At 39.3% G+C, this 27,952-nt stretch overlaps 1 protein-coding gene across 3 annotated transcripts in view; it reads left to right on the forward strand.

Moving 5' to 3' along the window:
* Positions 1-27,952, forward strand: part of astn2 (astrotactin 2) — a 615,168-nt gene that overhangs the window by 328,244 nt on the left and 258,972 nt on the right. For 2 of the 3 annotated variants that reach the window (XM_062959682.1, XM_062959684.1), the window contains exons 7-10: positions 27-194; positions 14,809-14,893; positions 16,821-16,895; positions 16,993-17,130. In XM_062959682.1, the coding sequence (XP_062815752.1) occupies positions 27-194; positions 14,809-14,893; positions 16,821-16,895; positions 16,993-17,130 (466 nt within the window). The remainder of the gene's footprint in view (positions 1-26; positions 195-14,808; positions 14,894-16,820; positions 16,896-16,992; positions 17,131-27,952) is intronic. The other variant, XM_062959683.1, reaches the window with a different exon arrangement.

A 27,952-nucleotide genomic window follows, 5' to 3' on the forward strand; every position in this document is an offset into this window, starting at 1 on the left:
TTACTTTCTCCGTTTTTCTGTTGCAGGCAGCAGCTTTGTTGTGAGCGAGGGAAGCTACCTGGACATCTCCGACTGGCTCAACCCAGCCAAACTCTCCCTCTATTACCAAATCAATGCCACGTCTCCTTGGGTGAGAGATCTGTGCGGACAGAGGACTACAGATGCTTGTGAACAGCTTTGCGATCCAGATACTGGTAAGTGGATAGAACGGGTTATGTTGCCAGGATGCAATTCCTTGAAGCCCAAGAAATCCTTTTTTGATGGTTGCAGGCAACACGCTCTCCCATCTCCATCATGCTTTTGTTGTTGTTCGGCAACGGCGAGGAGAGATGTGGCACGCTGCTCTTTGCTGGCTCAGATTGATCCCTGGTTTCAAAGAAATACATATCCCCGAGCAAGTGCTGGCAAAAAAATATATAAAAGATTAATTGGATTTGTTCATCCAGGAGCCGTTGAAAGCCAGTGTTGATTTTTCTTCTCCTTTCCCCCTTCGGCTGATGCCTGCCAGTGACAAACTACCAAGCTAGGGAAAGTTTTAAACACAGTTGGAAAAAAAATACACAGAACGGAGGCGGATGTGGATTGCTTGGCAGCCCACCCGCATTACGAATGCAAATGCTCCAGCTGTTTCTATTTACTAACATATACGCCCAGCTTTATTTTTAGCACTATTTTCTCCTTTTCGGGCAGGATGACACATTAGCATTTTATCCAACCGACAAGCCCTAAATTTAGGCAGGCCTTTGGGTAGAAGCTGTTAATGTGGGATTTGTGTATTGATAGTGTTTAAATGCAATTTGTGTCTTGCCTGTATTGCATACTGATTGCATCATCCAGAGTGTACTATAGTCTGGAAAGAGTTAATTACTAAGAAGCTGTGATGACCTTGATGTGTGGCTGGAACTAGGGAGTATCCAGACACAAGTGTGTGTGCATTACTGATTGCTTTCAGTTCTCAGTTGAATCGAGTTCTGTCTGCCTAGAGCAATGATGGACAAACTTTTGCGCTTGGTGTGTCAAAATTCACCAAAAAACCTAGCATGACTTGGGTGCTGTGTCACTTCGAGAGAAAAAAAACCATAATTTCACAATATGTATAGTTTAAATAACAAAAATATATAATTGTAATATATAACTGTATTTAATAAATCAAAAACTATTTACTACCACTATTTCCATGTACAACAATCTATGGTACCTCTTGCAGTCACCACACTGATTTCTCTCTATTCTAGTTTCAATGTAGTCATGAATAATGAATACTTTATATACTCAAGTATAAGCCTAGTTTTTCAATCCTTTTTTTAAGACTGAAAAAGCCCCCCTCGGCTTATACTCGGGTGAGGGTCCTGGTTGGCTTATATTTGGGTCAGCTTATACTTGAGAATATATGGTACATTTATTATTTTTCTTTATTATTATTGGTATTGTTACATTTATTATTTTTCTCTATTATTGTTGCTACTATTACATTTATTTTACTCTATTTTTATTATTATTATTAATACATTTATTATTTCACTCTTATCTTATTATTATTGCATGTATTATTTTACTCTATTTATTACTACATGTATCATTGTCCTGTATTATTTATTTTTATTATTATTATTATTATTATTATTATTACATGTATTATTTTACTCTGTTATTATTAAAAGGATGCATAAGCACATTGAAGAAGATGAGAATAATGATTTGATCAGAGTTGGACAATCTTATCTTAAATTAGAGCTTTATGTAAATATTCAAAAACATTTAACCTACGGATGCCTCAGTTAATGTAATTTTATTGGTATCTGTTTTTATTTCTGACATTTACCACTCTCGGCTTATACTGGAGTCAATGTTTTCCCAGTTTTTTTGTGGTAAAATTAGGTGCCTCGGCTTATATTCAGGTCGGCTTATACTCGAGTATATACGCTAATAATATAATAATATAATAGTAATAATATGATAATAACGTAATGTGCTTAATTCCCATGGACTAAACAACAAAACCACTGGACCAAATCACATCAAATTTGACATTAGTCATCCAATCAATCTGCATGCGGCAGCGTGTCAGCAAAAATGGCTAGGTGTGTCAGTGCTGACACGCGTGTCATAGGTTGGCCATCACTGGCCTAGAGTGAGAGTCAAGTCCTGTGTTCGTCTATTGTCTGCAAGTCCTTTTGTGTTGTTTATTACTGCTTATAGTAAAACTAGTATATAGTTTTACCAGCATCTCTGGGTGTCTCTTCGTTCTGCGTTCCACTGACTCCATCCTACTACTGCTCCGCTGCAAATTACTCTGACCGAAGCAACATACTGCCTTTTGTTGTGGCGGTTGGTAAATTTATTGGTATTTTATATCACACATAAAACGTCTTCGCTTTAGGAAGAGGGAAATGAAATGAAACCTTGCACACGTGCTTCTAGGAGACAACAATTTGGGGAAGCCTAACATAACGTTTCTCCAGGGCTGAAAATTGGAGAAAATTTTGAATCACACAATTGGAAGCCCAGTTGCCATAAACAGTGATGACAAGTTCTGGTGAGACGCGACAAATCCCCTATTCGGACTCACAGCTAAATATTTTTGATTTTCTTTTATTTTCCTGATTCTTTATATTAAATGAGATTGTCTGGGAGTTGGGGACCTGAGGGATGGTGGGTGGAGTGCGTCTGCATTGGAGGGCTTGGAGCAGCGGTCCTCAAACTTTTTTATTGGAAGGCCAGTTCACGGTCCCTCAGACTGTTGGGGGGTCGGACTACGATGAAATAGTCCAAAATTAGGAGTGTTGTTGTGGTGTGACTTCAAGTCGTTGCAGACTTAGATCAACCCTAAGTCTAAGGTTTAGGACTGGGGCCAGGTCAAGGACCTTGGAGGACCTTAGTTTGGGGATCCCTGATCTAGACGATCTCATAAAACTATAGGTAAGCAAAGAGACCTCCAAGGACCATCTAGATGGTCTCATAAGATCATAGGTAAGGAAAGGGACCCTCAAAGGCCATCTAGATGATCTCATAAAGCCATCAGAAGACCATCGATAAGGAAAAGGACCCTCAAAGACCATCTAGATGGTTTCATAGGATCATAGGTAAGGAAAGGGACCCTCAAAGGCCATCTAGACAGTCTCATAGGACCATAGGTAAGGAAAGGGACTTCCAAAAACCATCTAGATGGTCTCATAAGGCCGTAGCTAAGCAAAGAGACCTCCAAAGACCATCTAGACAGTCTCATAGGCCCATACGTAAGGATAGAGACCTCCAAAGACCATCTAGACAGTCTTATAAGACTGTAGCTAAGCAAAGAGACCTCCAAAGACCATCTAGATGGTCTCATAAGACCATAGGTAAGAAAAGGGACCCTCAGAGGCCATCTAGATGATCTCATAAAGCCATCAGAAGACCATCGATAAGGAAAAGGACCCTCAAAGACCATCTAGGCGGTTTCATAAGACCAAAGGTAAGGAAAGGGACCCTCAAAGGCCATCTAGACAGTCTCATAGGACCATAGGTAAGAAAAGGGACTCTCAAAGTCCATCTAGATGGTCTCATAGGACCATAGGTAAGGAAAGTGACCTCCAAAAGCCATCTGTATTATGTATTATTTTCCTGTATTTATTATTATTATTATTATTATTATTATTACATGTATTATTTTACTTATTATTATTAAAAGGATATATACGCACATGTACATTGAAGAAGATGAGAATAATGATTTGATCAGAGCTGGACAGTCTTATCTTAAATTTGAGCTTGATGTAAATATTCAAAAACATTTAACCTACTGATGCCTCAATGTAATTTACTTCGGCTTATATTTGGGTCGGCTTATACTCGAGTATATATGGTAATGTAATTTTATTGGTATCTATTTTTATTTCTGAAATTTCCCATCCTCGGCTTATACTGGAGTCAATGTTTTCCCAGTTTTTTTGTGGTAAAAATAGGTGCCTCGGCTTATATTCGGGTCGGCTTATACTCGAGTATATACGGTAGATTGATAGCTAGATGGATAGACAGACAGATAGATGATTGATGAAAGACGAGAGAAAGAGACTATCAGACAGACAGATAGACAGGTAGACAAACAGATGATAGATAAATAGTCTAATTGATTTATTGATTGATGGATCGATAGATAATAGATGATATCGAGGTAGTTAGGCAGACAGCTAGACAGACAGATAGATAGAGAGACAAATAAAAGTAGAGCTATTTCAGTGTAAATAAACAATAGGATTATACCCTATGTTTATAAAATGCATTTTGGTCAAAAGAGCAAGTGTCTCCTTAGGTTTTGAATCAGTAGAAGAAAATGTTACCTAGAATAAACAATAACTAGAGAGGAACAAATACTGTGAATAATAGGAGCCTTTGAGCATTGCATTAATGATGATAGGTCAGTGATCATTGGCATTAGGATTCAGATGCTCTGTCTTCTAAGTTGAGAAATACCCGGGAAGGGCATGAAAAGGTTGTTGTATGTTTTCCGGGCTGTCTGGCCATGTTCTAGAAGCATTCTCTCCTGACGTTTCGCCCACATCTAAGGCAGGCATCCTCAGAGGTTGTGAGGTGTAGGGAGAAACTAAGCAAGGAAGGTTTATATATATATCTCTGGAAAGTCCAGGATGAGAGAAGAACTCTTTGTCAGCTGGAGGCCAGTGTGAATGTTGTAGTTAATCACCTTCATTAGCATTAAATAGCTTCTTCTCCTGGCTTCTTCCTGCCTGGGGGCATCTTTTGTTCAGAGTCATTAGCTGCCCCTGGTTGATTCATGTCTGGAACTCCTCTGCTTTCAGAGTGTTGCTTCTTATTTACTGTTCTGATTTTTGAGTGTTTTAATACTGGTAGCCTAATACACTTCAAAGCCCTTTAGTTACTTAGTTTCCAGGGAGATAGGGCGGAATATAAATAAAATTATTATTATTATTATTATTATTATTATTATTATTATTATTATTATTATTATTATTATTAACAACACAAAGACAGCCGAACACTTCCCAAGCGTTTAGGACCGTATGATGTATTATTATTATTATTATTATTATTATTATTATTATTATTATTATTATTATTTTATTATTATGACACAGCAAACAAGATAGATATGCTGGATTTCTTGTCACAGAATCAGAAGTCGAACACTTCCCAAGTGTCTAGGAATGTGTGATGTATTTTCGGATGATGCGTGCAGATCCCAGCAGGGTGGCCTTTTGCAGTAGGCAGATCGTGATTTTGTCAATGTCTATTATTTCCAAATGCCGGCTGAGATCTTTTGGCATGGCACCCAGTGTGCCCATCACCACCAGGTCCACCTGTACTGGTTTCTGCCAGAGTCTTTCAATTATTATTATTATTATTATTATTATTATTATTATTATTATTATTATTATTTACAGTAATCAAAAGCAAATCAAAACAAATAATGGCAAATTTAACATAACACAGTTTGTTGTCGAAGGTTTTCATGGCCAGAAACACTGGATTGTTGCGAGTTTTCTGGGCTGTAAGACCATGTTCCAGAAGCATTCTCTCCTGACGTTTCACCCACATCCATGGCAGGCATCCTCAGAGGTTGTGATGTCTGTTGGAAACTAGGCAATTGGGGTTTATATATCTGTGGAATGTCCAGGCTGGGGAAAATAACTCTTGTCTGCTTGAGGCAAGTGTGAATGTTGCAATTTGTAAGCTTGATTAGCACTGAATAGCCTTGCATCTTCAAAGCCTGGCTGGGGAATCCATTGTTGGGAGGTGGTAGCTGGCCCTGATTGTTTCCTGTACGGAATTCCCATTTTCTCAGTGTTGTCCTTTATCAACTGTCCTCAGAGTTTTTTTAAAATACTGGTAGCCAGTATTTTAAGACTGTCCAACTTGGATCAAATCATTATTCTCATCTTCTTCAATGTAAATGTGCTTATGTATCCTTTTAATAATAAAAGAGTAAAATAATACATGTAATAATAATAATAATAATAATAATAATAATAATAATAATAATAATAATAATGGAAAATAATACAGATAATATTAAATAGAGTAAAATAATAAATGCAATAATAATAATAATAATAATAATAATAATAATAATAATAATAATAATACATTACACAGTCCTAGACACTTGGGAAGTGTTCGACTTGTGATTTTGTGATATGAAATCCAGCATATCTATCTTGTTTGCTGTGTCATAATAATAAAATAATAATAATAATAATAATAAGATCAGAGTGAAATAATAAATGTATTAATAATAGTAAAAAATAGAGTAAAATAAACGTAATAATACCAACAATAATAGAGAAATATAATAAATGTACCATATATTCTCGAGTATAAGCTGACCCAAAAATAAGCCAACCAGGACCCTCACCAGAGTATAAGTATTAATAATAGTAAAAAATAGAGTAAAATAAATGTAATAGTAGCAACTATAATAGAGAAAAATAATAAATGTAATAATACCAATAATAATAGAGAAAAATAATAAATGTAATAATACCAATAATAATAGAGAAAAATAATAAATGTACCATATATTCTCTAGTATAAGCTGACCCAAATATAAGCCAATCAGGACCCTCACCAGAGTATAAGTATTAATAATAGTAAAAATAGAGTAAAATAAACGTAATAGTAGCAACAATAATAGAGAAAAATAATAAATGTAATAATACCAATAATAATAGAGAAAAATAATAAATGTACCATACATTCTCAGGTATAAGCTGACCCAAATATAAGCCAACCAGGACCCTCACCCAAGTATAAGTATTAATAATAGTAAAAAATAGAGTAAAATAAACGTAATAGTAGCAACAATAATAGAAAAAAATAATTAATGTAATAATACCAATAATAATAGAGAAAAATAATAAATGTACCATATATTCTCGAGTATAAGCTGACCCAAATATAAGCCAACCAGGACCCAAGTATAAGTATTAATAATAGTAAAAAATAGAGTAAAATAAACGTAATAGTAGCAACAATAATAGAAAAAAAATGTAATAATACCAATAATAATAGAGAAAAATAATAAATGTACCATATTTTCTCGAGTATAAGCTGATCCAAATATAAACCAACCAGGACCCTCACCCGAGCATAAGCCGGGGGGGGGGGGCTTTTTCGGTCTTAAAAAAGGGCTGAAAAACTAGGCTTATACTCGAGTATATACAGTATATTATATTATTTTAAGAGTCTCGTAGGGATTAAGGTAAGACACTTTCCCGAGGGAAGCAAAACAGGCTTCATCTAGTAGATTTTTTTTCCGTTTTGCAAAAAACGGAAGGGGGGATAAGACAAGCTAATGATGTGCTAAATTGCAACAGCACCTTCATAAAATATTCACCATCTTAAACACGTCTAATATTAAAGATTAAATGTCCTGGGATTTGTCCTAGCCGACTCCAGAGGCCTGATTTATGATCTGCCAGAAGCCGGCTCACGTTGTGATTCATGATGCAAGGTTTCGAAATTTAACCTCTGTGGGTGGGGAAAAAAAAAGAATGGAAGTGGATAAGGGAAGATCTGTCCGTTAAGTGAGCGAGGAGGAGCTGCCCTTTCCCGGGGAGTGGAGGGATTGCTTCAAGGGGTGGCCCCGGTTGCATGCTCATTTGTTTTAGGAACTGGCGCTCCAATGGAAAGAGCCATTAATAAGCCATTTTCTTCCTCCGGTGCTTAGCATGCAAGTTTCTCTCTGCCTGGGTCATTAATTCCTCACACTTACTGCATAACAAATATGTGTTCTGCAATCAAGCCGCGTTTGGAAAGCGCTTGCAAAGCAGACCAGACAGACAACAGGGTTCTTCATCAGGCTAATCTTTTTTCTCTCTTTTTTTGTACCACAAGCTCTTATTTTTGTCCTCTTTCTCCATGCCATCCATAATCAAGAGCAGGGGTCCTCAAACTTTTTAAGCCGAGGGCCGGTCTACAATCCTTCAGACTGTTGAGGGTCCAGATCAGGGGTCCCCAAACTAAGGCCCGGGGGCCGGATGCGGCCCTCCGAGGTCATTTACCTGGCCCCCGCCCTCAGTTTTATAATATAATATATTGTATATACATATAATATTGATAATAATATTATAATGTAATACAATATAACACTAATAATAATAATACCATACAATAGTATTAATTATATATTCTATATTACATATAATATTACTAATAATATTACAGTATAGTGGTATAGTTCAATATAGTAATATATAATGCTAATATTGTGCTATGCTAATAATATAATATATTGTATACTATGTACATATAATTTGTAAGCCACTCTGAGTCCCCTTTGGGGTGAGAAGGGTGTGATACAAATGTAGTAAATAAATACAGTAAAAAATAAATAAATAAATAAATAAATAAATTTTAGACTTAGGCTCACCCAAAGTCTGAAATGACTTGAAGGCACACAACAACAACAACAACAACAACAACAACAACAACAACCCTAATTAACTTGACTATCTCATTGGCCAGAAGCAGGACCACACTTCCCATTGAAATCCTGATAAATGTATGTTGGTTAAAATTGTTTTTATTTTTAAATATTGTATTGTTCTTTCATTGTTCTTGTTCTTGTTGTTGTTGTTTTTGCACTACAAATAAGACATATGCAGTGTGCATCGGAATTTGTTTGTATTTTTTTTTCAAATGATAATCCGGCCCCTCAACAGTCTGAAGGATTGTGGACCGGCCCTCGGATTAAAATGTTTGAGGACCCCTGGTCCAGATTATCATTTGAAAAAAAAATACAAAAAAATTCCGATACACACTGCACATGTCTTACTTGTAGTGCAAAAACAACAACAACAACAACAACAACAACAACAATGAAAGAACAATACAATATTTAAAAATAAAAACAATTTTAACCAACATACATTTATCAGGATTTCAATGAGAAGTGTGCTCCTGCTTCTGGCCAATGAGATAGTCAAGTTAATTAGGATTGTTGTTGTTGTTGTTGTTGTTGTTGTTGTTGTTGTTGTTGTGTGCCTTCATGTCATTTCAGACTTTGGGCAAGCCTAAGTCTAAAATGTATTTAATAATAATAATAATACATCACAGATTCCTAGACACTTGGGAAGTGTTCGACTTGTGATTTTGTGATATGAAATCCAGCATATCTATCTTGTTTGCTGTGTCATAATAAAATAACAACAACAACAACAATAATAATGCATAACATAATGCATAATGTTGTTGTTGTTGTTGTTGTTGTTGTGTGCCTTCAAGTCATTTCAGACTTTGGGCAAGCCTAAGTCTAAAATGTATTTAATAATAATAATAATAATAATAATAATAATAATAATAATAATAATGCATAACTATCTTGTTTGCTGTGTCATACAACGTCATTGTGTCAATAATAATAATAATAATAAGTTTATTTATATCCCGCCTCCATCTCCCCCGAAGGAGACTCGGGGCGGCTTACAGCAAAATCGGATACAAAACAATACAAAATAAAATATGAAACATCAGAGAACAAAACCAGTAATAATGTATACACAGCAACCGAAAAAAACCCAAAAAAAAAAACCCACAACACGGTATTAAAACATCGAATTAAAAACAATGAGGTTGCAATAGTGGATAAGCAAGGTGCACATTATAAATTACAGATTTTTTAAATAAAGTGCAATAGATTCATTCAAGGTCACATTGGGTAGGGAGGAGCCCTGAATTAATATCAAGTAATCATGTATTTATGTATTTATTTATTTACTGCATTTATTTACTACATTTGTATCCCACCCTTCTCACCCCAAAGGGGACTCAGAGTGGCTTACAAATTATATGTACATACAATATATTATATTATTAGCATAGCACAATATTAGCATTATATATCGCTATATTGAACTGTACTGTAATATTATTAGTAATATTATATGTAATATAGAATATATAATTAATATTATCATATGGTATTATTAGTGTTATATTGTATTACATTATAATATTATTATCAATATTATATGTATATACAATATATTATATTATAAAACTGAGGGCGGGGCCAGGTAAATGACCCCCGGGCCTTAGTTTGGGGACCCCTGATCAAGAGTGTTGCACTCGAGCCTTGAGACACCTTTTCACCCAGCTCCACACCAGAGTCCAGTAGTACTAACTACAGCAGTTTATTTGGGAAAGCATGTACAAAGGGGAAAATGGCATTTTCCAAAAGAGCAGTAGAAAAGGAGCTATCATCATCATCATCATCATCATCATCATCATCATCATCATCAAAATCACGATCTGCCAACTGCAAAAGGCCACCCTACTGGGATCTGCACCCATCATCCGAAAATACATCACACAGCCCTAGACACTTAGGAAGTGTTCGACTTGTGATTTATGATACGAAATCCAGCATATCTATCTTGTTTGCTGTGTCATAATAATAATAATAATAATAATAATAATAATAATAAAACAATCAGTCAAAGAAGAAGAACACACCCTGGCAGAATATGTAAAGCAAAGTGAAGAACCTGCTTTGATTGAAGTCGAAAATCAGAAACTCCTCAAAGCACAGCAGACAAAAAACCAGTACAAGAAAACCGCACTACAAACTAGAGCTGACAGCTGGCACAACAAAGCATTGCATGGAAAGTTCCTTGACAAAATTGAAGGAAAAGCTGATAAGGAGAAGACCTGGCTCTGGCTCACGAATGGGACCCTGAAGAAGGAGACAGAAGGCCTGATCCTTGCAGCCCAGGAGCAAGCCATCAGAACAAAGGCAATTCAGGCCAAGATCGAAAAATCAGCTGATGACCCAAAATGCAGACTGTGCAAGGAAACCGACGAAACCATTGATCATATCCTCAGCTGCTGTAAGAAAATCGCACAGACAGACTACAAACAGAGGCACAACTACGTGGCCCAAATGATTCATTGGAACTTATGCCTCAAGTACCACCTCCCAGCAGTAAAGAACTGGTGGGATCAGAAACCTGCAAAAGTATTGGAAAATGAGCACGCAAAGATACTGTGGGACTTCCGAATCCAGACTGACAAAGTTCTGGAACACAACACACCAAACATCACAGTTGTGGGGGGGGGGGGGGGGAAGGTTTGGATCATTGATGTCGCCATCCCAGGTGACAGCCGCATTGACAAAAAACAACAGGAAAAACTCAGCCGCTATCAGGACCTCAAGATTGAACTTCAAAGACTCTGGCAGAAACCAGTACAGGCGGTCCCGGTGGTGATGGTCACATTGGTTGCCGTGCCAAAAGATCTCAGCCGGCATTTGGAAACAATAGACATGGAGAAAATCACGATCTACCAACTGCAAAAGGCCACCCTGCTGGGATCTGCACGCATCATCCGAAAATACGTCACACAGTCCTAGACTCTTGGGAAGTGTTCGACTTGTGATTTTGTGATACGAAATCCAGCATATCTATCTTTTTTGCTGTGTCATACAATTAATAATAATAATAATAATAATAATAATAATAATAATAATAATAATAACAACAACAACAACAACTTTATTTTTATACTCCGCCTCCATCTCCCCAAAGGGGACTCAGGGCGGCTTACATGGGGCCAAGCCCGAATAAAAACAATAACAATATAAAACAGAACAATAGACAAGAGACATGCACAATTATAAAAATTTAAACATTACCCAATAAAAATAAATGACAAAAACTTAATAATAACATGGAGTAAAACAGAGAGGTTGTAAAAATAGACTGGGTAAAGTGTACCATATAAATATTGTAAACACAAGGTGACTGATAAAGTGCTGCAAATTCTTAGAAGTGCAAATTGGGATGGGAGTAGACAAAGTTGACAAAGGTAAAAAGTGCTATAAAATAGCAGAAGTCCATATATAAAAGAACAATAGTCCAAAAATGGAAAGTTACATGAAATCAAGAAAGTCAGGACCACAGGCATAAATCCATAAGCATGAAAGTGGAACTTTTCCCAAAGCAAAACTCTTCCAGGAACATAGGCCAACACAGGAAACTTGGATCATGAGCTGAGACAAAAACCTGAACCTTTTGGCAACATTGTCTGCTCTGAGAGATACCAAGTAAACATCACTTACTGTATATACTCAAATATAAGCCTATTTTTTCAGCCCTTTTTTTTAAGACTGAAAAAGCTTCCCCTCGGCTTATACTCGGGTGAGGGTCCTGGTTGGCTTATATTTGGGTCAGCTTAGACTCGAGAATATATGGTACATTTATTATTTTTCTCTATTATTATTGGTATTATTACATTTATTATTTTTCTCTATTATTGTAACTACGATTATTTTACTTTATTTTTTTAGAAGTTTTTATTGTGCTTTTGTCTATAATTACAGTGAAAGCAAGGAAAACATTTGTGTATAGAAAGTGGAGTAAAAGTAGAGGAACATAAACCAAGAAAAAACGTAAAATAAAAACCGAGGGGAAAAAGAAGATCTATATATATAAAAGGGTAATGAAATTTTGGCCTAGGACAAAACAACAAAACTACACATCCCAGAAACACTAAACTTGGCAGCACAACCCCTCATCCATGCCTCTACGTTCATACAACAAAAAGAAAAGAAAAATAAAGTCCTAATTAGAGGGAAAGGAATAATGGTTTTTCTCCAATTGCTGCCAGTTAGAAGGCTAAGCTCTGCCCACTTGGTCTCCTAGCAACCCACTCACCCAGGGGACAGACAAAGTTAGGCCTCACTTAGGCCTCTTCCACACTGCCTATAAAATACAGATTATCTGATTTTAACTGGAATACATGGCAGTGCAGACTCAAGGCCCTTCCACACAGCTATATTACCCATTTATAATGGACTTAATGTAATGCCAGTTAGAAGGCTAAGCTCCGCCCACTTGGTCTCCTAGCAACCTACTCAGTCCACCCAGCCTCTCAATAATAATAATAATAATAATAATAATAATAATAATAATAATAATAATAATAATAATACAATCCTAAGGTTAGCAGATACCCCTAAGGATCATCCAGTTCAACTTTCTTATATCATGCAGGAGGACACAATCCAACCACTCCTGACAGATGGCCATCCAGCCTCAACAAGTTCTCACCAACACCACCAGACAATGCCACAGCAACGCGTGGCTGGGCTAAGCTAGTATATATATATAAAGAGAAAAAAAAACAAAACAAAAAACAACAACAACAAGAAAAAACAAAAGAAAAAAGAAAAATATTGGAATGACTTCCCATTGACCTCTAGAGGGTTTCGAAATCTTATAGTTTGTTTTCGTCTCTGGTATTAACAGTCTTGTTGTCTTGATGTATTTCACTTATCAAATAAGTCTATTGTTAGATTATATCCTTTTTTCTGGATGAAGTCTTTGAAGCCCAGCCAATATGTTTTTTTCTTTAACTTCTCTCAGTCTTTGAGTTAAAGTGTCCATTTGTACTATATCAAACAATTATAAAATCCAGTCGTTGACGGAAGGTATCAAGCTACACCTTGTCTCGCCGCGGTTCTTATAAAAAATAGTAATTTGTCTTGATTCTTATTTATTTTTATATTTGATATGCCTAATAAATATGCCTCTGTTGATAGAGTAAACTTGAGTCCTAGTATTGTTTGTGTCGCCTTGTGGAATTTTTTCCAATATTCTTTGATTTTCTTGCATTTCCACCATTGATGTAAGAAGGTCCCTACTTCCTTGTTACATTTCCAGCATTTGTTCGTATTGTGTTTGTTGAAATTTGCTAATTTGACTAATTTTTTATTATTAATAATACATTTATTATTTCACTCTGATGTTATTATTATTGTTGCATTTATTATTTTACTCTATTTATTATTACATGTATTATTTTCCTGTATTTATTATTATTATTACATGTATTATTTCTATTATTATTAAAAGGATACATAAGCACATTTACATTGAAGAAGATGAGAATCATGATTTGATCAGAGTTGGACAGTCTTATCTAAAATTTGAGCTTTATGTAAATATCCAGAAACATTTAACCTATTGATGCCTCAATTAATGTAATTTTATTGGTATCTATTTTTATTTCTGAAATTTCCCACCCTCAGCTTATACTGGAGTCAATGCTTTCCCAGTTTTTTTGTGGTAAAATTAGGTGCCTTGGCTTATATTCGGGTCGGCTTATACTCGAGTATATACGATACTTTAAAGCCAAGCCCGACTAAGAAGCCATGAGATCATGCCTCACACATCTGGGTTTCGAGGACTCCCTACAGAGTCTTTCTGGAGGACTTATTAATCTATCCTTTACTCCCTCCCTGCAGAGACCTAATCTGATATCTCAGGAAAACTCCCCATCAGTTGAAGGCTGATTCCCAAGAGAAATTGACCTTTCATGGGTTTACCTTTCCCCAGTTGTTAGGGAATGAACATTAGAATCCAAAACATCCTCTGTCTGCACTTCTCTCTGATCTAAAGCCTTCAATTCACTGTGATCACACACAGACTTCTCAGTAGGAAACCCAGCATCCCCCTCATCGGCATTTCCCATTTCTTCTCTGCCGTGGAATTACTAGATGGTCTCTCACTCTCAGATGCATCACTGATCCACCATAATGGGTGCTTTCCAAGGATCAATGCTAGATATAATACGTGCAAAGCTTTTCAGACACCTGACAGCTATATGCCAGGCTAATTTTTGTAATTGATGTGTTCATTTTTATATTGCTACATTATGTTTCTGCGCTATTCTTGAAACAAAAGAATGATTTATGGATCGAGCTGCCATGATGGAAGGACATGTGTAGCATAACTAAGTAACAGAAGTGGCAACAAATTGGAGTTGAGTATCCCAGCATTCTCTCTTCTTTTCTAGGCGAGTGCAGCTGTCACAATGGCTACTCCCCTGATCCTGTTCATCGGCATCTATGCGTGCGCAATGACTGGGGGCACAGTGAAGGGTAAGTGCAAGGAAATGTCATATATTCAAATAGGGAGGTCTCATTTGTCTATTCGAGGAAAGATTTGGATACACCAGGCCAGCAGTTCTTAACCTTTCCTTTACTATAGACCAGTGGTTCCCAAACTTATTTGGCCTGCCGCCCCCTTTCCAGAAAAATTAAGACTCAGTGCCCCCTGGAAAGGGAGCGTGGCTTAGAGGGGTGGGCGTGGCTCCTGCTCAAGTGGGTGGGGCTGAGCCTCTTCCCTAGTCCAAGAGGCAGGGCTGCGAGGGGAAGTGGGCGGGGCCACAAATGGGCAGCCAGGACTGGGATGGGCGGAGTTACGAGCTCTGAGGCAGGGCTGAGCTTCTATCCCTGTCCTGCGGCGCCTTCAAGAAGGAGGTGGGGCTAGAGGAGGGGGCGGGGCCTCTTCCCAAGTGCCTGACAGGGCTGAACCTCTATACCCCACCCCCATATTCTAACTAGCGCCTCAGGAGAAGTATAGAGGCTCAACCGTGTGTCGCGCTTTTGGGAAGAGGCCCCACCCCCATTCCTAACCCCTCCCTTTAGTCCTAAAAGGCCTCTTAGGAGGGATATAGAGGCTCAGCCCTATCTCGCTCTCTTGGGAAGAGGCCCCACCCCACCCCTAACCCCTCCCTTTAGTCCTAAAAGGCTTCTTAGGAGGGATATAGAGGATCAGCCCTGTCTCGCACTCTTGGGAAGAGGCCCCACCCCACCCCTAGCCCCACCCTTTAGTCCTAAAAGGCCTCTCAGGAGAGGTATAGATAGAGGCTCAGTCCTGTCTCGCACTCTTGGGAAGAGGCCCCACCCCACCCCTAGCCCCACCCTTTAGTCCTAAAAGGCCTCTCAGGAGAGGTATAGATAGAGGCTCAGTCCTGTCTCGCACTCTTGGGAAGAGGCCCCACCCCACCCCTAGCCCCACCCTTTAGTCCTAAAAGGCCTCTCAGGAGAGGTATAGATAGAGGCTCAGTCCTGTCTCGCACTCTTGGGAAGAGGCCCCACCCCACCCCTAGCCCCACCCTTTAGTCCTAAAAGGCCTCTCAGGAGAGTTATAGAGGCTCAGCCCTGTCTCCGGTTCTTGAGAAGAGGCCCCACCCCCACCCCTAACCCTTTTAGTCCTAAAAGGCCTTTTAGGAGAAATATAGAGGCTCAGCCCTATCTCGGGCTCTTGGAAGGAGGCCTCGCTTCGTTCCTTAGCTCCTCCCTCTGTGTCCCAACAAGAGACTCAGGAGAGGTATAGATCCTCAGCCCTGTCTCGGGCTCTTGGGAAGAAGCCACGCCCACTCCTCTAGCTCCGCCCCCTGTGTGTCCTAACAGGCACCTCAGGTGCTCAGCCCTGTCTCCGGCACCTGGGAAGAGGCCCCGCCCCTCCTCTGGCCCCGCCCCCATGTCCTAATAGGTGCCATCACCACCCCCCGGGATAGGCTCCAGCGTCCACCAGGGGGCAGTAGCGCCCACTTCAGGAATCACTGCTGTAGACCCTCCTTAAATATCTTTTGTTGCCATGGACCACAAAGACATATGATTAAAAGCTCTGAAGTGCATCAAATATTAATTCAAAGTATTTTATTCATGCAATTCTGCCTGTCTATATCTATCTATCAACTATAAAAGCTCATAACATTTCTTGAAGCCTTTTCAGATCCCGTGTGAGCCCATTGTGGGATCCATGAAAGACATTAATAAGACAATAAATATAATTAAATATAGATAGTATGATGCTGCAGCATACTATCATAAATAAGTAGCGTTGTTATGGAAAGAAAATGGTGAACATTTTATAAAGATGAGAACCCATATGTTACGTTGAATGGCGTCATTACAAAAGATGGAATAGTTTTTCTGCAACCTCCTTTGGTTCATAAATTTGTCTGAGAGATTTCCGTGCATCTCATGTACATTCCTTCATTTCTGGATTTCTTTTTAGACCGTGGCCCTATACAACCCTTGAAAGAGGCTACGACTTGGTTACCGGAGAACAAGCACCTGAAAAAATACTTAGGTGAGTCATTCAACAGCTCTATGGAGTTCCCAAAGGCAATGTGCTTTCCTGTTGGCGTCATTCTTGCCTTCTCTTCTTGCCTTTCCTTTCTTTGAAGGTCCACCTACAGCCTGGGCCAGGGCCTCTGGCTTCCCGTCAGCAAGAGCTTTGTGGTGCCTCCGGTTGAACTGTCAATCAATCCGTTGGCCAGCTGCAAGACAGATGTCCTTGTGACCGAAGATCCGGCTGATGTCAGGTAAGAACATGCACTCTGGATGAGGAGAACTTGCAGGTATCTTCATGAGGTTTCCAAACTGGAAACATGGATAGCTCAGCATAAGCTTCTCTCTCTATCTTTGCCTTGCTTCCTATCTGCACAGAGCTGTCGTTTTCTTTCTTCTTCTAGAATTTCAGCCTGAGGAACCTTGGCTGAATCCATTATAATCCATTGAGGTTCTTCTGGATGAGCTCAGACTTTTCCCCTTGATCTGGTCCATGATCTGGTGGGAAGCAGAACTTTTTCAAGGAACCTCATCTTGAGAAGCTAGGACAGTGATGGCCAACTTATGACCAACACTGACACGCCTGGCCATTTTTGCTGACACACTGCTGCATGCAGATTGATTGGTCTTTTGTGGCCAAATTTGGTGTGATTTGGTCCAGTGGTTTTGTTGTTTACTCCATGGGAATTATGCACATTACATATATATAATCTCACTTATCCAAGCCTCTGGATAATCCAAGCCATTTTTGTAGTCAATGTTTTCAATATATCATGATATTTTGGTGCTAAATTCGTAAATACAGTAATTACAACATAACATTACTGTGTATTGAACTACTTTTCCTGCCAAATTTGTTGTATAACATGAAGTTTTGGTGCTTAATTTGTAAAATCATAACCTAATTTGATGTTTAATAGGCTTTCCCTTAATCCCTCCTTATTATCCAAGATATTCGCTTATCCAAGGTTCTGCCGGCCCGTTTAGCTTGGATAAGTGAGACTCTACTGTGTGTGTGTGTGTGTGTGTGTGTGTGTGTGTGTGTGTGTGTATATATATATATATATATATATATATATATATATATATATTCTATTATTACTGTATTATTATTGTAGTATATTATCATATTATTACTATTATATTATTACTAGCTGTGCCCGGCCACGTGTGGCTGTGGCGAAGTATGGTGGTATGGGAAATAAAGTGTTTATTTATTTATTTATTATTTAAACTTATATGCCGCCACTCCCCTAGGGCTCGGGGCGGCTTACAAGAAAGGCTAAAATCTAACAATTTAAATACATCTTTTAAAAAGAAAGGATATTGAGGAATTGGTGGTAGTTAAGGTAAAGGGTAAAGGTTTTCCCCTGACATTAAGTCCATTATAAATGGGTTATATAGCTGTGTGGAAGGACCTTGAGTCTACACTGCCATATAATCCAGTTAAAATCAGATAATCTGTATTTTATAGGCAGTGTGGAAGAGGCCTAAGTGAGGCCTAACTCTGCCTGTCCCCTGGGCTGAGTGGGTTGCTAGGAGACCAAGTGGGCAGAGCTTAACCTTCTAACTGGCAGCAATTGGATAAAAACAATTATTCCTCTCCCTCTAATTAGGACTTTATTTTTCTTTTCGTTTTTTTGTATGAACGTAGAGGCATGGATGAGGGGTTGTGCTGCCAAGTTTAGTGTTTCTGGAATGTGTAGTTTTGTTGTTTTGTCCTAGGCCGAAATTTCATTACCCTTTTATATATATAGATTTAATATTCGGGCTTTCATGTATTTGTTTGTTTGGCTTGCATGTGAAAGACCTATGGTCTAAGCATCAAATTTTTTTTTTTGATACTACGACTACTACTACTACTACTACTACTACTAATAATAATACAGTAGAATCTCACTTATTCAAGCTAAACGGGCTGGCAGAAGCTTGGATAAGCGAATATCTTGGATAATGAGGGATTACGGAAAAACTGGCAAAGGAGCCAGCCAGCCAGCGGGTGAATGGGGAGGGACTTTGCGGTAAATTCCCAGGAAAATAGCAGAGTGTGTGGAAGTATCCCTTCCAAAACAGCAGGAAACTTATGTGAAGTGAGTTTCAGGAAAGCTAACTAGCTTATCCTATCTAGGTCTAAGATAGGTAGGCTGGTGAAAATAATAAACACATCTCGATAGCTACATTTTGACTATGAGAAGAGGCAAAATGCATCCCTTTTGATGAAACAAAGGGATCAGAAAGAGAATCAGGATCAGAACGGCGACCAAACCGCATGGTCTGGGCCATAAAAATTCCAATCTAAATTGAGGAAGTTACCTCAAATCCCTAGGAGAGATCACATTGCTAGATCAACAAGTGAATGGGTGGATCTAAACAGGACAGAAAGAAAGAAGAAACAGTTAACGCCTATCTGGTGTCCCTCAGTCTATTCTATGCTTGCTATCTAATGATAGAGACTCGAGCAGTGTAGGATGACATCTCTAACACTTCGCCATTCCGGAGCCGGCAGCACCGGAGCCCGGCCTGCTGAAGGAGCCAGCCAGCGAGCCCACCCTCCGTCCCTTGCTCACTCACCTGGCTGGAGTCCGGCAGCACCGGGATCTGGTGAGGTGAGTGGGGGGGGGGGGGAAGGAGAGGATTTGGTTCGGATAGCACGGACTCCCGGATGAGCGGGGCTCGAATTAGCGGGGCTTTACTGCAGTAAAAATATCATTTTCTTTATATTCTGCCCTTCTCCCCAAAGGGACTCAAGAGCAGATTACAGCATACAAACAGATCCAGGCCTTGTTACAATGAAATACAATGAAACACAAACACACAGACAAAGGTAAAGGCTTCTCCTTTCATTTCCGGCTCTGGTGGTAATTTTCATCTCTGGCTCCGGGCGGGAAATTCCATTTCCAACCCAAGGAGTCTGCATTGTCTGTAGACACCTCCTAGTCACATGGCTGGCGGTACCTACTCACATTTTCATGTTTTCGAACTGCTAGGTTGGCAGGAGCTAGGGCTAACAGTGGGGGCTCTCCCCGTCCCACGGATTCAAACTGCCAACCTTCTGGTCAGCATTTCAGCAATAGAAGAGTTTAACCCATTGCGCCACCGTGGCCCACTGTGGAGATCGAAACAGAGGGAGAATAAATAAAGGGCAATTGAGCACTTCCATGACACGCCGCGAACGTTAAATTATTCAAAATTTAATAAATGTGGTAATAAATATTTGATGTTGAATTATGGAAGGCTCCACAAATACGTTGGGAACCAAGGAGCTCATTACATCTGCATTAGAACTCAGGCTCCCCTTGGACGGCGATCAGGATTTTCGGCGCCCCATGATAGATGCAACTGGTACAGTTTGTAATATTTACTCCATCTGCTGCCGATGTTGTTGCTTGCCTTCTAGTCATTTGACCCTATTGTAGACTTTTCTTGGCCAGATTGGATCAGAGATAGTTAGTAGGCATGTCCGATCGATGAAAAAAATGTTTCAATTCTCGTTTCTAAAGTAGGGGGTGCTGGCGCTTCGATATAGAAAGTATTTCTGATTTTTTTCACCCAAAAATTTCAGATATTTCTGAAAAATCGTAATGATTCTAAATGTTTCTAAAATGGCAGACGCGCATGCGCAATCGCCAAAAAAAAAAGGAACCGGGGGGGGGGGGACGGGACTTTTACAGGGCTCTCTCGCCCTCATTTCTTGAGCTATCCTCATCAACCCTAGCCCCCACCTTTGCATCCATCGTGGAAGCTTCTGATTGGCCAGGGGGCGGCAGCCATGTTAGGCTGCGCTAAGCTCCCATTCTAGGTAGGTTGCAGAAACAAAAAAAAAAAATTCAAAATATTTTTTAAAATATATTAAAAATATATTTTGGGGGGGGGGGAAATTAATGAAACATTAAGAGACAATTAGAGAATGGGCCAACAATAGTTTGAATTACATTGCTGGTTGCGCTGTGAGACAATGTCTCGGAATGCGTATCAAAAAGGGAGAACAATCCGAAATAATTCCGATATACGATTCAAAACGATTTTTTGGACATGTCTAATAGTTAGCTATTGCCTTCTTTTGAGGCTAAGAGAATAAAGCTTGTCCAAACAGTCGGAGGAATTTGTTTGTCTCGGTGCCCTGCTTGTGGATTTCTCATAGGGCATCTGGCCCTACAAGATAGACCTTGACTTGCTCTGTTAGGCTTTCCTTAATGTCCTTTGTCCTAACATTTTGTCTGAATACACAACTTAATGCCAAGACTCCTCGCAGCTTGGCTATGATGTCCATTCTGTAGTATCTCTTGGATTTGGTTTCCGGAGACGCGTGGAATTGTATGCTTCCCGCGGCTGCTCTTTGACACATTGCATTAGCAGCAGTGCTACTGGGTCAGTCCTGTTTCTTCCTCAATAATCTCCTACCATAGTAGATGTTGGCTCTCCTTTCTTCTTTGTCATGGTGAGCATACCGTGTTCCTCTCGTCCACTTATTAGCCTGACACTGTTGCCGGAGGGGTCACCCTTCCCGGAGATTTTAATGGAGGGAAATTGTTGAGCATCTGCTGAGTTGGAAGCCTTTATGGTTCTTGGGGGTGAGTTCTCAGCATGAGCCTTGTCTCGTAATGAAGATGTCTTGAGCACAGAAAAGATCCGCAGCGAGGGCAACAAGGAATGGTGCTCTGCTTTAGTGCCACTTCCAGTAAATAATTCTGTTTTGTAAAGCTGGAGGCGTTTGCAAAATATCTGCGACAGAGGAGAGGGACGCTAGGACTATGTTGAGAGGTACAGTATATACTCGAAGATAAGTTTTTCAGCCCTTATTTATGAGCTGAAAAAGCCTCCCCCGGCTTATAATCGGGTCAAGGCCAGCAACAGAGCCTGCAGGCTATTGCTTACAATATGTGATCTATTTCAGGGTTGTTGTATGTCTTTCGGGCTGTGTGGCCATGTTCCAGAAGTATTCTCTCCTGACGTTTCACCTACATCTATGGCAGGCATCCTGCCATAGATGTAGGTGAAACATCAGGAGAGAATACTTCTGGAACATGACCACACAGCCTGAAAGACATACAACAACCCTGTCATTCCGGCCATGAAAGCCTTCGACAATACTGTGATCTATTTCTCTCTTCTCCTCCCTTATCAGTGTGTTTTCTTTTGCAAAGCCTCCCTCGCTCTTAATCAAGGGAATGTTTTGAAAAGAGAAAGAGCCCTTGCAAGTCAGGAAGAAGAAAAATATATATTCATTAACATTATGAAAGCATTTTCCCCTGAAATATTTATTAAACACTCCTACAGATATATAGGCCTTAACCCCTTGCAAGCTTTTGCCATCTCTATGTACCTTTATATTTGTATCTATCTATATACATTAATTTTATATATGAATTTCCCCTCATATGTTTGCAGGTCTTTGCAAATCCTTTATACATATAGATCCATGTACCTGTGTATCTGTAGCCATACAGACACATTATTTTTATATATGAATTTACCCTCTTATGTTTGCAAGTCTTTGCAAATATCTATATAAAGAGAGATGTCTGGATAGATATGAATATATTCTTACCTACCTATATATATATAGGGCTTGCAAATATTACAGGGGGAAAATGCACACATACACACACACACAGAGGGTATTTGCAAATGTTTCAGGGGGAAATGCATATGTGAAATTAGTACCTATAATTATAGATCTATATCTAGCTCTGCATTGTTTATATAAGCATTGAATGTTTGCCTGTTACTATGTTGGAAGCTGGCCTGAGTCCCCATGGGGAGATAAAGTGGGATCCAAATGAAGTTTTTGTTGTTGTTGTTGTTGTTGTTGATACCATATTGTTTTTGTTGCCCCTACTTTTCCACTTATGGAGATAGTTTATTGTTTTTCTTTGAAATGCGGTAAATATTCAAAAACATTTAACCTACTTATGCCTCGATTAATGAAATATTATTGGTATCTATTTTTATTTTGAAATTTACCTGTAACTGCTGCATTTCCCACCCTCAGCTTATACTCGAGTCAATACGTTATCCCAGTTTTTTGTGGTAAAATTAGTCGCCTCGGCTTATATTCGAGTCGGCTTATACTCGAGTATATACAGTAAATAGACTAGACCAGATTTCAGGAACACTATTCATTCCATGTGTTGTCAAAGTTTCTCATGGCCGGAATTACTAGGTTGCTGTGAGTGTTCCAGACTGTATGGCCATGCTCCAGAAGCACTCTCTCCTGACGTTTCGCCCACATCTATGGCAGGCATCCTCAGAGGTTGTGAGGTCTGTTGGATATAAGCAGGTGAGGTTTATATGTATGTGAAATAATGCCCAGGGTGGGAGAAAGGACTCCTGTCTGTTTGAGGCAAGTTTGAATGTTGCAACTGATCACCTTGTTTAGCATTTTTTAAATTTTCATTTATGGTGGGAATGCCCCCAGTTGAAGAGTTTTTGGAACAACATATTTATAGAAATAGGCAACATTATAGGATTAAACATCACCCCGGATGCTAGGTTAGCATTATTAATGGATGCCACAAAGTTGAATTTAGAAATGGAAAAGAAAGAACTGGTGATTATTTTACTCACAGTGGCAAGACATTGGAAGATAGTAACCATGGTATGGAACGTAGCCTTAAATGATAAGTTATCTATCAATAGAAATGAGGGTGTTCAGGGGGGAAACTAATAGATCTGGTTTTGATTTATACTGGTTAGTTTTTATTAAATATGTTCTAGAAAATGAAAAAGGAAAACAATACAACCTTGTTGGTCAGGAATTTTGGATATGACATTTTTTAAGGGTTGACTTATAAATAGTATAGTAAAGGAAATGATACTTGTTCAGGCCTTGGTGGTGGGGTTATATGTGTTTGTAAAATGTTCATTGTTTTGTGTTCTAGTTCACTGTAAGTTGTTATAGGTGTGTGTGTGTCTGTGTATGTGTGTGTATATATATAGCATTGAAAAACTGCCTGGGGGAATCCTTTGTTGGGAGGTGTTAGCAATTGCAACATTTACATTTGCCTCAAACAGACAAGATTTATTTCTCCCATGCTGGACATTCCACAGATATATAAACCTCACTTGCCTCGTTTCCAACAGATCTCACAGCATTTGAGGTTGCCTACCACAGATGCCCCGGTGGCGAAGTGTGTTAAAGCACTGAGCTGCTGAACTTGTAGACTGAAATGTCGCAGGTTCAAATCCCGAAACATGAGTGGCCGCGGTTAGCTCCAGCTTCTGCCAACCTAGCAGTTTGAAAACATGCCAATATGAGTAGATCAATAGGTACCACTCCGGTGGGAAGGTAGGGGCGCTCCATGCAGTCAGTGGCCACATGACCTTGGAGGTGTCTACGGACAACGCCAGCTCTTTGGCTTAGAAATGGAGATGAGCACCAACCCCAGAGTCGGACACGACTGGACTTAACGTCAGGGGAGACCTTTACCTTTACTACCATAGATGTGGGTGAAACGTCAGGAAAGAATGCTTCTGGAACATGACCAGACAGCCCGGAAAACTCACAACCACCCACTATTAATTCTGTGTTGCAGAGCACAGTGCTCATAGAGCATGGGTAGAACTTGAAGCAGAAGGAAGCAAGCAAACAAAACCAAGACCCGGTGTGTTTTCCATTTTTCTTCATTTTTCTCCATTCCCATGATAGGAAGTTCCACATAGAGTGAGCCGTACGGAAGGACCTTTTCTCCATTTTCCCAGGGTATGTGGGAGATAAGATCTCCAAAAGAAAAGGATAGTTTATGCAACGTTGCATCCAAGCTTTGGAGCATTTCATTTACCTGTCTGGAAGAGTAGCTTCGCTGACTGCTTTCTCTCGCCGCCTCTAAAAGAATATGTCTTCGCTCCAAGCCAGTCCTTTATCAGGCCCTTTAATCAGTGTTCGCATTGAACCGTGGAGGGAGCGCCCTTCAAAGTCTATTGCTCTGTCAATAATCGCATCCACTGCCGCCCGATAAAGGCGTCCCTGCTCTCCTGACAGCAGCCACCAGTGATGAATGGCAGGTTTAACTCGATGGAGCAAATTGATCATTGCTTTGCCGGACATTGTTTCCCATCGCAAAGGTGCTGTCATCACCAAAAGAGATGAATGCCCTGCACCAGGCAGGAGTGGACTTTTTTGTGGATTTTGTTCAGGATTCTAGATGAGTGTGAGGTTTTTCAGCTCCAGTTGTGTTGCTGTGGATTACTTACTTACTTATGTAGGCCGAGGACAATGCCTGATCCTTGCAACCCAGGAGCAAGACATCAGAACAAATGCAATTAAGGCCAAGATTGAAAAATCAGCTCATGACCCAAAATGCAGACTGTGCAAGGAAACCGACCATACCATTGATCATATCCTCAACTGCTGTAAGAAAATCGCACAGACAGACTACAAACAGAGGCACAACTATGTGGCCCAAATGATTCATTGGAACTTATGCCTCAAGTACCACCTCCCAGCAGCAAAGAACTGGTGGGATCACAAACCTGCAAAAGTATTGGAAAATGAGCACGCAAAGATACTGTGGGACTTCCGAATCCAGACTGACAAAGTTCTGGAACACAACACACCAGACATCACAGTTGTGGGAAAGAAAAAGGTTTGGATCATTGATGTCGCCATCCCAGGTGACAGTCGCATTGACTAAAAACAACAGGAAAAACTTAGCCGCTCTCAGGACCTCAAGATTGAACTTCAAAGACTCTGGCAGAAACCAGTGCAAGTGGTCCCGGTGGTGATGGGCACACTGGGTGCCGTGCCAAAAGATCTCAGCCGGCATTTGGAAACAATAGACATTGACAAAATCACGATCTGCCAGCTGCAAAAGGCCACCCTACTGGGATCTGCAGCATCATCCGAAAATACGTCACACAGTCCTAGACACTTGGGAAGTGTTCGACTTGTGATTTTGTGATACAAAATCCAGCATGTCTATCTTGTTTGCTGTGTCATAATAAAATAATAAGAAATAAATAAATACAGGAAAATACATGTAATAATAAATAGAGTAAAATTTATTTATTTATTTATTTCGTGTCAAAAGCATTGGTACAGCAAATACATTTCAAATAATGGAAATAAAATAAAAAGGAAAGAAATCACAAGCAACTAAATAGTTTTGGACCAAAAGCGGGCAACAGCAACCGCATTGTCTGTAGCTTTAAACAACTTCTCCTCCGTACATGAGGCAGGATGAAATAGAGTAAAATAATAATAATAATAATAATAATAATAATAATAATAATAATAATAATAATATCAGAGTGAAGTAATAAATGTATTAATAATAATAAAAATAGAGTAAAATAAATGTAATAGTAGCAGCAATAACAGAGAAAAATAGCCAACCAGGACCCTCACCCGAGTATAAGCCGAGAGGGGCTTTTTCAGTCTTAAAAAAAGGGCTGAAAAACTAGGCTTATACTCGAGTATATACAGTAAATAGGTATCGATTTGGTGGGGAGGTAAAAGGTGCTCCTGTATTTATTTATTTATTATTATTATTACATATATTATTTTACTCTATTATTATTAAAAGGATACATAAGCACATTTACATTGAAGAAGATGAGAATAATAATTTGATCAGAGTTATCTTAAATTAGAGCTTTAGGCACATATTCAAAAACATTTAACCTACTGATGCCTCAATTAATGTAATTTTATTGGTATCTGTTTTTATTTCTAAAATTTACCACCCTCGGCTTATACTGGAGTCAATGTTTTCCCAGTTTTTTTGTGGTTAAATTAGGTGCCTCGGCTTATATTCGGGTGGTAATGTAATTTTTATTGGTATTTCGGCTTATACTGGAGTCAGCGTTTTCCCATTTTTTTTGTGGTAAAATTAGGTGCCTCAGCTTATATTCGGGTCGGCTTATACTCGAGTATATACAGTAATGTAATTTTATTGGTATCTCGGCTTATACTGGAGTCAATGTTTTCCCAGTTTTTTGTGGTAAAATTAGGTGCCTCGGCTTATATTCGGGTCGGCTTATACTCGAGTATATACGGTATCTACTTGTATGGCTATTTTCGAACTGCTAGGTAGGCAGAAGCTGGGCTGACGGCAGGAGCTCACCCCGTCACATCTTGAATTGCCAACTTTCTGATCAGCAAGATCTTCTGTAGCTGGCGGTTTAACCCACTGTATGGCTTGGCTAATTATTAAATAGGAAATGTAAGTTCTTTTTTTATTCTAGTCCTTATCAGTGGTGATGAGAATCAGGGTGATGTATCAAGGAAACTTGGGTTTGAACCTTAGCAGAGGCTCAAACGTGAAAGTCTTGGTCCAGCAGTACATTTCCAGCCTTATTATAAGTCACAGCGGTGTTATAAGAGTGAAGTTTGTCAGGGCCCATAACCAATTGTCAGAGTAATTTGCAGCGCAGCAGTAGTTGGAGTCAGTGGAACACAGAACAAAGTAACAACCAGAGACTTCGGTAGAACTATATACAAGTTTTACTGTAAGCAGTAATAAAGACAAACAGACTTGAAGACAATGGACACAGCACTCAGCAGACAGCAGAACAGAACAGATCTGATGCAATCAGCATTGCACACACACTTGTGTCTGGACACTCCCCAGTTCCAGCCACACATGAAGGACATCACAGCTTCTCAGCAATTAACTCTTTCCAGACTATAGTACACTCTGGATGATGCAATCAGTATGCAATACTGGCAAGACACAAATTTCATTTAAACACTATCTATACACAAATCCCACATTAACAGTTTGTATATGTGCGTTGATTTTAAAATGGTATATTACCGCTCTGTCTACTTGGAGGAACTATTTGCGAGCTTCACTTGGAGTCGAGAGGTTGCAACTGGTAAACAAGTAGACACATCTTGAATTGCAATGCATGATTCCCAGGCATAAGGAAGGCAGTATGGAAATCGCCAGATACAGGTATAAGAACTGGTAACGTCTCCGAAAATTATCACTGAAGGGAATGGAAAATGCTCGGGAAAAATAGGGGAAGGGGGTTTTAGCAGCGTACTCCGGGCCTCATCAGCGGCGGCTTTGCAGAGATTTAGAGGATGATGAAAAGATTTACTGCTAAACATCTGCCTGGTTTGCCTCCCAG

The sequence above is a fragment of the Anolis carolinensis genome, unplaced genomic scaffold (assembly GCF_035594765.1).
Source record: "Anolis carolinensis isolate JA03-04 unplaced genomic scaffold, rAnoCar3.1.pri scaffold_7, whole genome shotgun sequence".
Classification (NCBI taxonomy): Eukaryota; Metazoa; Chordata; class Lepidosauria; order Squamata; family Dactyloidae; genus Anolis; species Anolis carolinensis.